Source organism: Agelaius tricolor, unplaced genomic scaffold (assembly GCF_023055355.1).
Source record: "Agelaius tricolor isolate 1412-34295 unplaced genomic scaffold, bAgeTri1.0.p SCAF_11, whole genome shotgun sequence".
NCBI lineage: Eukaryota > Metazoa > Chordata > Aves > Passeriformes > Icteridae > Agelaius > Agelaius tricolor.
The window spans coordinates 19,539,094-19,552,048 of NW_027269271.1; the positions used below are offsets into that span (position 1 = coordinate 19,539,094).

Genomic DNA, 12,955 nt, shown 5'->3' on the forward strand with positions numbered 1-12,955 from the left:
CCTGAAATTCACCCCAGTGAGTGCAAGCACTGCACAGACAAGTGTGTTTCACTTCCCTGCTTGCTGTCCCCAGGAGTAGAGTATGTGCACAGCCTCTCTCCTGGCTGTGGCTGCTGCTGACTGCCAGGCAGCCCCAGAACCCTGGGATGTTTTATTCCACATGTGCTGCAATAAATAGGCCAAAACTGGGTCTAGGACACTCAGTGCTGAAAGTGCAATGAGAATTAAGCAGGGATTAATTTGAAATCCAATAGCTGCCACTTTAATGGACTCACTGGCACCGAGTGCTTCTGATGAGTTCTTTTTGTGCAGTTGCACAGGGTATTTTGCACTCCTGCTACAAACACACACCATCTGCCTCAGGTTGGGGAGAACATCCTCTGCAACAAGGATGTTGTGCACATTCATTTCTAAGCATTTGCACCCTTTCCTAAAGCTCTCTTTGGAAAAAGGTACTGGAGGAGATTGAAGAATTTGTGTATCCCTGTTTCATTTGGTAATTACTTAATTCCTGTCTGTTTGCTTGGCTTTCTGTGCTGGAACTATTCAGATGTGGATTGTGAGTTTAACCCAAAGTTTACTGTACCAATATTTTTTGGCTTATTGAGAACATTAAGACAGAGTTCTGTTGGAAGATGTTGGATGTTATAATCTGACAGTCTTCCAGTGTGGAAAACACTTGAATTTATCCTTGTAGATAAGTTTTAGACAGTGTTGTCCATGTGAAATGTTAATATGTGATGTTTTAAATCTTATTTCTGTTGTGATGTAACATTTTTAAATTAAACCATTATTCCTCTAATTAACACTTCAGCTTTTAAAAATTATTTTTTTCATAAAGCTCATTTTAATCGAAGTAACATGTATTGCATGTTTTATGAAACACCTTCATTGAAAGTCTTGGATCCTTTCCATTCAGGTCCCTATAGACCCATCCAGTTTGAAAATACACTGTTTTATCCTTTCCTTAATTACAGTACTTGGAGCAACTCTCTGTTAACTGTTTTTAAATTCCACAGGATAATGAGTCTACCAGAACTAGAGAGTGTACAGCAAAAAACTGTTCACAGGAGGAAGCTTGCTGTTGCTTAGCTACCTGTCTTTTTAATTTGGAATCTCCAGCAATTCCATAATGACTAGTCCTTAAGCTGCTAAATCTATTTGTTCATGACAGACTGTACCATTCTGAACTGAATTTCACCTATGCATTACTGCTGTTATTGTGGGAATAACGAGGGTGTTGGGAATGGCGTTGTGTTGTGTGAATCACAATACCTAAATATGTCAGTTACAGAGGCAGTTCCTGCTGGTGGGTGCTACAATGAAATTCAGAATAATTTGAGCAAAATGTTGCCTATACTCATCCAGAGCAGTCCCAAATATGAACAAGTTTTGTGTAACCTGTAGGTAGTGCAACCAGTCTGCAGTAGACATTCTCACATCAATTTGAAACATAATAGTGATAGATAATAAATTGCAGATCAAAATACTGTGACACTTAACATGGTTTTGGTCCACTTAGCATTTTCTTGCAAGTGAGAAAATGCCTGACGCATAAAAATTGCCTGAATCTGACAGAAATCTGCTGAAATGAGACTGTGAACTAGGCAATTGTCATAGGAGAACTACTGACTTTTTTCGGAATCTGTGAAAAAATTTACTTATATTAATGCTACCTGATCAATCCTAAAATTGATATAAAGATGATGAGATGATAGTTTATCTAGGCTTGTGGCCACAGAACTGCTATCAGCACAGAAAGAAATTCTGGCTTTTCTAAATGTGTTGCCAGTATGTGGATCTAAAAAGGATTTGCTGTTAAAGGGAATTCTTTCTAACTATAATAGTCTTTCCCATTAGGAGAAATCTCTGTGACTCTTCCCCTTTTGCCTACACAAAACAGCCACAGTAGCTTCTGCAGCAGTATGGGTGAGGCACTCGTGTTTCTGGGAGGGCATCCATCCCATATCCCATACTCCATATCCCATATCCCATACCCCATATCCCATACCCCATCTCCCATACCCCATCTCCCATAACCCGTGTGACAAGCACAGCTGGCTGGCACAGGGCATGGGAGCACTGGCTCCATGTCTCATGAGATGGGGCCGTGCACAGGTGCCAAAAGCAGCTTTTTGTAAAGGAACTCCAGCACTCCTTGCTGCTGAGCTGACGTGCCCACCTAGGCAGAGTTTTGTTATTGATGCTTTCTGCGTTGTGTTTGTTAGGATTTTAGAAAGATGAAATTGTTAGTTTGACAACTAATTATATTTTAATTTAGTGGTGAACTCTCTTGGGAATCTATGAGCAAGTTAATTTAAACAAAATTAGGTATTTTAGCTCTTGCAGGTATACTTTATGGATTTAAATGTGAATCTGTGTAATCCAATTTTAGATATTCATAAGGTTTTCATGTCCTCATGGAAAATACTGGCCTATTTCAGTACGATTTTGTGCTCAATTAACCATTTAGAGATATTGACTTATAGATATTCAACACAGTTGAATATTTTTGCTCTTTTATTGTGGTATAATATTTACATGTATATTTCAGTTTCTGGGTCTGTAAATCTTTCTTATTAGGATAATTTATTTTTAAGATTACCGAGTATGTAGCTCTTGTACAGCCTCATATAATTTTCGTCATGCCTTCATGGTTTTAATCCTTTACATTTTAACATTGCATCCCCTGACTTTAAAGTGACTGTATATATGTCCTTGATTTCCCAGTGCAGAGCCACGGCTGCACTGGCCACTCTTCCCTTGCACAATTCCATGGAGACTTCAGTACAAGACATGACAAAATGTAAAACCATACTCATAGATCACCTTATAAATATTTATTCATATAAATTCTTTAAAGAAATTAAATTACGTGTTCTATACAAAATAGGAAAGAGAGGCTTTTAGTGTCACTGGCTGCAAATTGAAGTCATTTGTCTTGAAGGGTCAGGTGCCACTTTGTGGTAAGATACTTGTCTGAGATCCAAGAAGGGAAAGATTGATAGTACAAAGAGATTGATGGAACAGGCACTGCAATATGCATACGAAGTTACAGGTTAATTAGGAAGATTTAAACAAGCAAGTCCCTTTGTGTGGAGAAGTGTCATGTGCTGTTACTCTCAGAAGCAAGGTGTGCTGGCAGCCTTTTGAGCAGGCAGAGCTGATTTTCAGAGCTGTTTGTGTGGAGATGCGCAGTTGTGAATATCAGCGAGGAGGCAGATCACCAACAGCACACGCTGCAGCTGACGAGTGCTGCTCAGGGAGTTCAGTGCTTTGCATACAGAGACACCTGCTCTGCTCACATCTTTGGCTTTGTTGTGGCTGATGTAAATTATAATGCTGGTTTTGTGATCCCTGTATCAGAATAAAATCATTAATATTTCAGACTGCCAAGTTCTTTGGGTGTCTCAGGTGATGTGACTATTTGTTCTACTTTTTAATTGCAGGCACAGCAGAAATTGCAGCACTTACAGAAAAATCCTAAAGCTAGGAATGTGTGGTTTATAAAGTGGGAGTTCAGCAGTCAACAAACATTGTTTCTGTGTTGATAGGAAAGCTGTTTTGAAAGAACAGACACTGCAAACTGTTCCTTCTTTCATTAAAGTTCACCAGCCTCCCTGGTACATTTAGCAGAGAACAGCAAGCTTCTCTGTGTGGATTGATGCTGAAATTAAAACAGCAACATCTTTTGGAACAGTTACTCACTTGGCAGAAAGAGAATTTTTAAATTTTACTTAAATGCAACAAAACCAAAATGGTCTGTGCCCCTTGTGTCCCATTCTGCGCAAGGACAAAACGGTGCAAATCTTTCAGCAAGGCAGGAATAAAAATCTCAGCAAGTGCTTCAGTATTTATTATTGTAATAGTAAATCATCCCTGTCTGCCTGAGAGATCTGTAAAACATACCTGCTGAGGGCAAGAGCAGGCACAGGCCTGAGGAACTGTTACACTTCTAAATACTATAATTCTGGTATTTTTGTCATGATAGTCTTAACTAAAATTTTGCATTCATATAGTCACCTTATTTTTAGCCCCAGAGACAGATCTTGGGGTACATGGCAGCTCTTACCTTCTACAATCTATTTCTCTATTCTCTGTTGAGTATCTGAATTTTTGGTTTAGTAAGGGAAGGAAGAAGACAGGCAAGTTTTACCTTGTCTGGCTGCTACATGTGAGACAGAAAAGGTCTTCAATTGCAGTGCATGGCTTTTTACTGAAGATGAAAAATTTGTTGAAGGGGGACAAAAGTTTGAATTGCAGAATATATTTCGACATTAGGGAAAGGCAGTTAGACTCAATGGGGCCCCTGGGAGATGTGACTGACACTGAAAACAATCCTATTTTGTTTTATGATACTGCTGTAATGATGAGTCTTCATTTGTTATGTGGTCAGATATCTGTTTATTCACATAATTCTGAGTACAAAAGCAGCTGTAGAAAACAGGTAGTGGAAAAACAACACTCTCTTTTCTCTTTCACATTTTCACTTGTAGGAACTGTTTTTCATACTTAAAGAATTCTTCTCTTGTATCAACCTGAGACCAAATACAAGAAAATCTGTCAAAACAAATGAGTCGAAACACGTCCCACGATACCAATGCACGCAGGCACAGTGGAGTCTCAGGCACAGTTCCAGTGGCCTTTTTGTGGTACTTACCCTCCCTGCCTGAGTGGCAACTTGCCTCCCATTAGCCTCCCCATCCATCATAAAGATGCTTCTACTTCAGGAAGAAATACAGCTTATTGGTATTGTTCTACTGCAAGGATTATATTTCTGCATGTGATAAACACAGTGCACTGCTTATTGTGAGAACTAAGTACAAACATTTCTCTTTTTTTTTTCTTGTTTTCCAGAAACCAAAACAAAAGGACTGGCATCCACCTGGAGGATTTATTTTAGGACTCTGGGCATTGATCATCATGGTTTTCTTCAAAACATATGGAATCAAGCACATGAAACATGTCTTCTGAACTGGAGCAAACAAGTTCTTGCATTGGCTGCTACTTTGGGTTCATGGGTACCTCCTGTGTTCTCTGCATGTGGATTTTGGTTGTGTTGAAACACTGTGTTGACATCTCGCTTCTGAAGGTTCTTTTGAAGCCATCTCTTCTGCCCCTTTTTCTGGAAAGATTCTAAAAAATGGTTTTAATGTTACTGTTACTTCATTTTGTCTTGATTTAAACATATTTTAATGCTTTTCTGAGCATATTTTATTTTTGGTTAAACTTTAAAAAGGGCAGGACCTAAACCCAGTAACAGGATTTCTGTGGTTGCTTCTGGATTATAAATACACCATAGTTTGAAGTAAATCTTAGAAGAAGTCACCTCTTACTAAAGAACTGGACATTGTGGAGAACTTTATTTAAGATGTCATTCTCTCAATAAAAACTTAAGCCACTTTGCAGACTTTGACATGGCATATTGAAAGCTTTCTTCACAAAAATAAAAGTACTCTGGAATATATTGATTTCTTTTTTATTATTATTGTTCCCTGTTAACTAAAACCCTTAGATCAGTCCTTTCACCTTAGACAGTTTTGAGTCTAGAATTCTATGAGTTGGTGAAAGTGAAACAAAAATTATGACCTTGCTGAATCTACTTAAAAAGAAGGCCAAAAAACCATGAAAGGAACTCACCATGTCCATTAGAAACCCTTCACAGGTGTTGTATTTTCACTGCATATCATATGGACTTGGATGCATTCAGAGTTTTCAGTGCACTGGATTTTGCACCGAAGAAAATCAGCTCTGGCATCAGGATGAAGAACATTATAAATTGTACCATTGTATTCTGTAGTTTCTGAGCCCCTAGAAAATGTGCTTTGTTGCCTGTGTTTTTGCCTGTGGTTTGGCATATTGATTTGTTCTTCCTGGACATTTACTGATGAATGTGTGCTAGAAGGGTTTTGTCTGTATAATACAGGGATATTTGTGAAGAGAAGAGCAAATCTGTGCATGTGTAGAAACACATCAGTCAGTGAGGAGAAGCTTTTGCCCTGTGCTTTTGGAACTTGTTCTCTACCTTAACCAAAATAAAGCTTACCTGATGCAGTCATGGTGTAAGTACTAGACACATATCTCTAAAAGTTATTAGGAATTATCTATAATCACACATAGTATCAGAGTTGGTATATTTTTCTTAGAATATGGTTCTGAGCATTTCCTATTGCACAGCACACACAAATCTGAGTGCATAAACATTTTTGTCCTTTTTTTTCTTCTCTTCTAGCTTGATTGTGGCATCCCAGCATCAGGTGAGAGGAGGTGAACTGTCAGAGCTGTGTGAGCCTGGGAGGGCTGTGGAGAAGCCACTGAGGCTTCCAGAGAACAGAGAAAACAGCAGTGTGGTGCAGCTCAAGAACTAAAGCCTTGGTTTTTATCTCCAAAGATTTTCTAGGCTTGGAGATGTTGAAGGTACAAAATTATCCACAATGGGAAGGTAAACATTTGCCTACTCCACCTCTTTGTGGCACTTCTTGGTGAAGAGCTGGGATTGTTTTCAGTAGCAGGGGCTTAAGGCCCAGGAGCAGGGATTAGACCTAAAGCATTCCTAAAGTGGGGTGGATAATACTGGACATATCTTCTCAATGTGCTGATCAGAAGCTTTTGTATAACTGGTGCACAGATCCTTCCTGCCAACAGCAATGCCACTTAAAGGGAAAGAGAAACACTCTGTGGGATGGGTCTGAGTAGCATCCCTGGTGCTGGATGTCTGATCTATTCACAGTGTGTTGGGTTTGGGGGTTGTTTTTTTGGATAATGTCCTTCAAAAGCAATGACTTCATATCCAAAATCTGATATAATGGTGATTTTTCATAAAATGAAAACACTGGTTTTTTTCCCTCTGAGCAATTTCTAATACAACAATCAAGTAAAATCTGCTGTGCACAGACCATGTAGAAATGTGTAGACCCAGTATAGAAATGAATCCTGCAGAATTCCTTAGAGGATTTGCTTAGCTTTCCTTTCCTAATCCAACTCTTTTTCAATTGGAGTAAATATTTTAATCAAATATTTATTTTATAGGCAAGTTTTCCCACACTTTAAAAAGTGTACAAAGTCAAGTTGATAGAGTTTTGTGCCTTGCTTCATTTGCAGTAACACTTATTTGCACTCCTCAGGCCTTATTCAATTTTTCTCTTTCCCTCTTTCAGCCACCTTTTGCAGGAAGTGGTAGAAACATCTACAGAACTCAGCTGAATTTTGCTGGTAGCAGTAGATACCAAAGATTCTGTCTTTTTAAAAGCTTATCTGCTTAGGGAAAAGGAGGCAATTAGGTGGGTTATTAAAATGCAATTTATGAATAGAGGCACTCAGTAAGTATGCATGTGAAGGTGATTAAATTGAAGTGAGAACAACAGGTTGACTGGAATGCAGCAAACTCTGCTTCAGGCATTTTTAACATTTTGTATGCACAGAAGTGAGGAGTTGAAATGGATCATTCTGAGACACCATCAAGTTGCCTATGCTACACCTATGAGACAGTCTTTTCTATGCTGTGATAGCTTTTATTCCTTGAACACTTACAGTCTGAAAGCAACTACAGGAATGTCACAGAATTGTCTGTAAATGTGTGTTGTATATTTATTTTTATTCAAAGTTAGTAACCTTTTCATTTTCCCCGGGAGGCCTTCAAGCTCAGTTTGGAATGTGGCCTCTGGGAGTCAGCCATGTCACCCTCAGTCACAAACCATTTGTGTTCTGCAGGCCAAGTGTGCTTTGCAGTATAGATGCTTGCTCCAAGGTGCACAGATGATCTTTCTGATGGAATCCAGTAGACAAGCCAGGTGGCAGTTTCCTGATGCTTCTTTGCATGGGAACCTTTTCAGCAGAGTAGAATTTCAGCACTGTGTGACTCTGCATGGATAGGTCTGTGAACTAAGCATGCCCATGCCTGCAAAATTCAGTGTATTCATGTCTGCACCCTGTACTGTGGAACTGCACTGGCAGGTCCTGCAATGGGCTTTTAAGATATTGTTTAGAACACTAATGGATGATAAAAATAGATATTGGTCATTTCAGTTTTTCAGCTCTCTTTCAGGATCACATCTTAAAATGCATTTTTATTATTGAATGAAGAAAAAGTAGGTCCCCAGTGGGGTTGTACTCACATCCAGGTGCTCTCCTGTCCCTTGGAGTGCCTGTGACCAGACCCAAAGGCTGACACAATGTGTGACCAAGCTGTCCTTGTGTTACAGGCTGAAAAGTGAGGTTCCTACAAAAAATGAGTGGAGAAAGAAACCTGGGCAGGGGGGAACACAATCAACAAGTGTTGATTGGTCCATGCCAGCAGAGTATTTTCATGTTTAATGACTGTTCTGATGAAATGCTGTTCTCTTGGCATTAGCCAATACCAGAGACTGTTTTCAGGTATCCTTACAAACATCATTAGTGATGCTGTGTCTCTTCTAGAGAGTGCAGGGTTTTTTTCTTTCAGTTGGTTTTTCCTCCTGAAAGCTGGTATCTGTTATTGATTACAGAAAAGCAAATGCAGTCTGGGTCTAATTCTCTTACTGAGTGCCTGCACACTGAGCCCATTTCAGCCTCGTTTCAGAGTCAGGGATTTTTATTCTCAGCTACCACATCCACAGAAGTAAATGGAACTTGTGGTCCAGTCTGCTCTCAGAGGGGCATCATTGCATGCTGGAGCAGGGCTGAGTTGCACTGAATCAGTGCTTTGCCAAGGGGCTAAGGCCAGGTTCAGCTGTGAATTTATCCTGGTGGAGAGGATTTGTGCAGTGATAAGGACAGGGAGGTCTTGCACTGTCCTCCTGGGAGAGGGACTGGAGACCAGCTGAGGCAGGGCAGAAGTCTGCAGCCCTGGCAATCCTGATATGGACAGCATGTCACTAAGGGGTTTTTTCATGCTACAGAACCCCTGCTTTCTCATGCTACAGAACCCCTGCTTTCTCTTCTCTGATGGATTCTTAAAAGGAAGGAATAAAAAGGAAGTTTCTGATCTAATAGTTTCCCTAATTATTCTTTCAGCTGAGGAAAGTGAGATGCTGCTAGTTTCTGGTAAATAGTGAAGATTTCATCCATCTTTGCATTGTGAAGTCAAAAGCTTTTATGTGGTCAGGATTATTTGGACTTGATAAAAACAGATGAAGTGGAAGGCAATCCACAAAGTGAGGATGGTGCATTTCAGAGAGTCTGTGGTATCTGGAGAGAAGACAACCTTTGTATATGGTGCAATGTGGGACGAGGGCTGGGACAAGAAAGATCAGTGTGCTCATGTACAGATCTTCAGCCCTGTCTCTGTTACAGAGCTCTGTGTGACCTGGTGGAATTTTATCATGCTTCCAGACTAATTAACCTTTAGATTGAGACAAGCATAAAATATTTCACCCAAGAGACTAATTTATCCATAAAGTTATGAACTGCAAAAAAAGCAGTGTATATAATGAAAGTGTCTTCTCAACCATGTCAAGATCAAATTCAGGCTGCAGCTGACAGAGAGGAAAGTTGGGGCTCAGTACCAATAGTTGTCCTGCAGAAGTTTCTGTTCAGTATTCCACAAATGAATCACACATGCCACAACCATCACTTCAGCACTTCTGTACCATAATGAGCATAGTAGTTTTTTGCATTTCTTAAGTGGTGAAAGACAAATTAATAAAATGGAGAAAGTTTCTCATAGAAGATTATATGACTTGAATTTATTTCTGCCTTCCCTCTTTCTGTGAACTTTAAAAATAAGCTTTCAGGAAATGTATCTTGAAAGTGTCTGTGTTTTGTAATGAAAACTTGCACAGGCTGCATAACATAGTCTGAAATCAGCATTTCTTAAAACTCATTGCACTTTCAAGTTCTTTAACACTGAGTTGCTTTTTCTCCCCTAATGAGGATTTCTGCCTGATTTAGTGATTAAATTGATAATATTTAGGGTTTCCATTCAATGATGTATCTCTAATAATGTTTGATTGTGCCATGTTTTCTTCCCCATGCAGATTATAGATTTAATTTTTTTGCCTTTCTTTCTTTTCAGGTCTGTGTGAGAATAACACCGAAGCCTTGGCCAGCACTGAGCCAGTTTGGCTGCTTTGGCCTGCAGGCTTAATAGATATGCAAATTGTACTTGCCTGAATTATTTTGGTGATGTTGTTTACAACAATCCCTTGAACAAAACAAGCCCCATAAGATGCAAACTGTTTGGACAGCATTTTTTACACTGCTGTTGACATGGCTTTGGTGACAGCCCAGCAGAGACCAGGCCACCAGGCTGTGGTTTATTTAGGAGATTCATGGTGTGTCATACCAGTCCCTGTGACAAACCTGACTAATCTGGAATAGCAAATAGATTTCCTTTCTTGGTCTCACTTACTGGAATAATGCTCTTATATTAAATGTCTGACTAGACCCACTGGCTCTGCATGTAGTGAGTATTTGAGGCTCTGTCCTTGATATCCAGCTCCAATATAATGGTACTTATTTCCTTTGTCAAATGCTTTGACATTTACTAACAAAGAGCCTCAATAAACATTAGATTATGTTTGATTTTCGTTATTTTCTGTACTAGTTTTCCTGTTCAGGTTAAGTTTGTAGCTGAAAATATTGTGGCTCAAATTGTGACGATTTTAGGGTCCTCTTACTTCCCTTGGTCTTTATAATGCACATGGAATGGCAAATAGGATCACGGGGTCATCAGTGTATCATTGCAATGTATATTTATATTTCATGCAGTTCTTTTACATGCCCTTCTCTGGAGTGGTCTCTGTATTTATATTTTTTTACATATATAGAAGGCTTTCTGCACTTGCTATTGTTGCTGGTTTCTTTAATCTGCTCCTTCTCTGCAGCATCATTTGCAGTGGAGGGATGAGGAAGAGCTTTTCAGTGTTTCATGTAATGCAAATCTACACATGTACAGCCACCGTAAAAAAATAACGATGGTGGTGTGGGAATGTTCCAATTTTCTCCAACACAAATGGGCAGTCCCACTGAATATCAGTAACCACTTTCAGTTTTGGCCTTGTGTGCAGCCAGGATGCAATGGGGAAGCATATCCTCATAGGCTACAAATCTGTTCACTTCTTTTGCCTTTGTGTTAAAACATAAACCTAACCTAAGATCTTTCCTTAAATGAAGCCACACCAAATGGTTCCCTTGAGAAATTCCTTTGTTTTGCTATTAACAGACTCTCACCATGCTCTGTGTTTGGATCACAATAGGCTCCAACTGACCTGACAGCCAGAGTTAACTCAGCAAAGTCCTAAAACTTTATATCTTGGCCACATATGAATTACTCCATTTATCTTCCCTGTACTTCAGGAAGCAGCTAGTGTCCTAAAAGTTACTCATTAGCACCTGTCTGGGTTGTGTAAAGAAACTGGCAGATTTAAATAGCACTAGAGATGTCCTAAAAAAGACAAACCTGTTCTCAGAAACAAAATTACTAAGATGACTTTCTGTGTCTGCTAAAATGGGTGCAGTCTTGCTTTCCATCTGTGCTGGATGCTTTGGCATTGCTGTCAGTAAAATGAGAGTGCAGTTCCTGTGTTAGATCTCCCATGGAGAGTATGGCAAGGCTGGAACTGGGCTTTAGTGTACAAGGTGATGTTCACTGGATACATTTTTGCATATTTTTTATCTGTCTATTTATTTAAATGCAGTCTAGCTCCTGTGTCCTGCATATAGAAATGGCCTGTGGCAGCTACCAAGGGAATAGCATAGAAAAATAGAGGAAAATATATTGTGGGATTTTTCCTGTGGAATTCTGCTTGTACCCTTAAGATGACGCTGTAGCCTCTTAGCCTTATTTTCCTATGTTCAGAAAGGTTCCATAGAGTGAGGATCTTTCTTTTTTTTTTCTGTGTTAACTGTGTAACTTCTTTGGAAGTCTTTTGCAAACCTAGTTGTGGAATTCCAAGCAGATCCATCACTTGGATCTCTTTGTCCCCTTGCTTCAGAGAACCTTGAAGAACACTTAACAGATTTGCAAGGCAGGGGTTTGCTTACAAAAGCAGCATTACATCCCAGCCAGTCTGTCTTCTTTATGACTCCTGATTTTGTTCTCACAGGTTGCCATCTGTTTGTCTGGATTGCTGGGGTTGTCTGTAGTTTTCCTGTCTGTTGTGTTTTCCTGACGACTCCTGGTCAAAGCACTCCATAGCAGACAGGGACACGGTGATCTCTGTGCAGCTTCTCTGGTGTGGCCTGGCTTTCAGTGCCAGGCAGGACAAAGGGAGTGTCCCTTCCTCCTGGCAGTGCAGTGCAGCCCTGTGCTCTCCACTGGCCCCCTGGAGGGGGCTCAGCACGCAGGGGATGCAGCTTCAGGGCCTGGTTCCACTCTGCCTTTGCCTTGGAGTCTGTTCCACAGCTGGCCCAGGTGAAATCTCCAGCTTTGCTTCTGCTGTGATGCTGAATCTCCACCCACATGCTGGTCAAAGGGCATCATTTGACATTTCATGTTTTGGTGTAATTTTCAGTGTGAAAAACATTTAACAGTCTAGTGGTTTTAAGGGTATTTAGCATAAGCAGTGCCATTTGACAGTCATATTATAAAAGTCTTGGAATTTTATATTGTTCTGCTTCAGCACAGAGAAATTTCACACCACCTTAGACATTTGCCCTTTCCTATATCCTAGGTTTTTTTAAAAGAACATTTCCTGGTTTTATTAAACAAGATTGTCTTTTTTTTCTTCTTGCAAATTCATATGTTTGCTATATGCAAGGTGTGTCTTTGCAGCAGGCAGCTGGAAGTTCAAAGTGATCAGTATGAACTGTTAGCCCAGGAAAGACAGAGGTACTGATACCTGTAAGGTTTCTGTACTTCCTTTTGTTTTGCTGTGGCTTTTGCTGCCTTACAAGTACTCCTTGTTCAACTGCTTATTAATTTCTTAATCCCTAACCTATGCTTTAAATTGAATTAGAAATTGTGTCTCCTTGCAGATTAAATAATTAACTTTCATTACAGAAATTATTATCAGCATTTTTGGAAGAGTTTTTGTGG

General features: G+C 39.8%; 1 protein-coding gene across 2 annotated transcripts in view; it reads left to right on the plus strand.

Annotated features, from left to right (window-relative positions):
* Positions 1-6,054, plus strand: part of PIGK (phosphatidylinositol glycan anchor biosynthesis class K) — a 65,717-nt gene extending 59,663 nt beyond the window's left edge. Inside the window, exon 11 of one of the 2 annotated variants that reach the window (XM_071436482.1) lies at positions 4,858-6,054. In XM_071436482.1, the coding sequence (XP_071292583.1) occupies positions 4,858-4,974 (117 nt within the window). In that variant the 3' untranslated portion in view covers positions 4,975-6,054. Of the gene's footprint in view, positions 1-1,860; positions 1,891-4,857 lie in introns of those variants that run through there. The other variant, XM_071436483.1, reaches the window with a different exon arrangement.
* Positions 6,055-12,955: the final 6,901 nt, after the last annotated feature.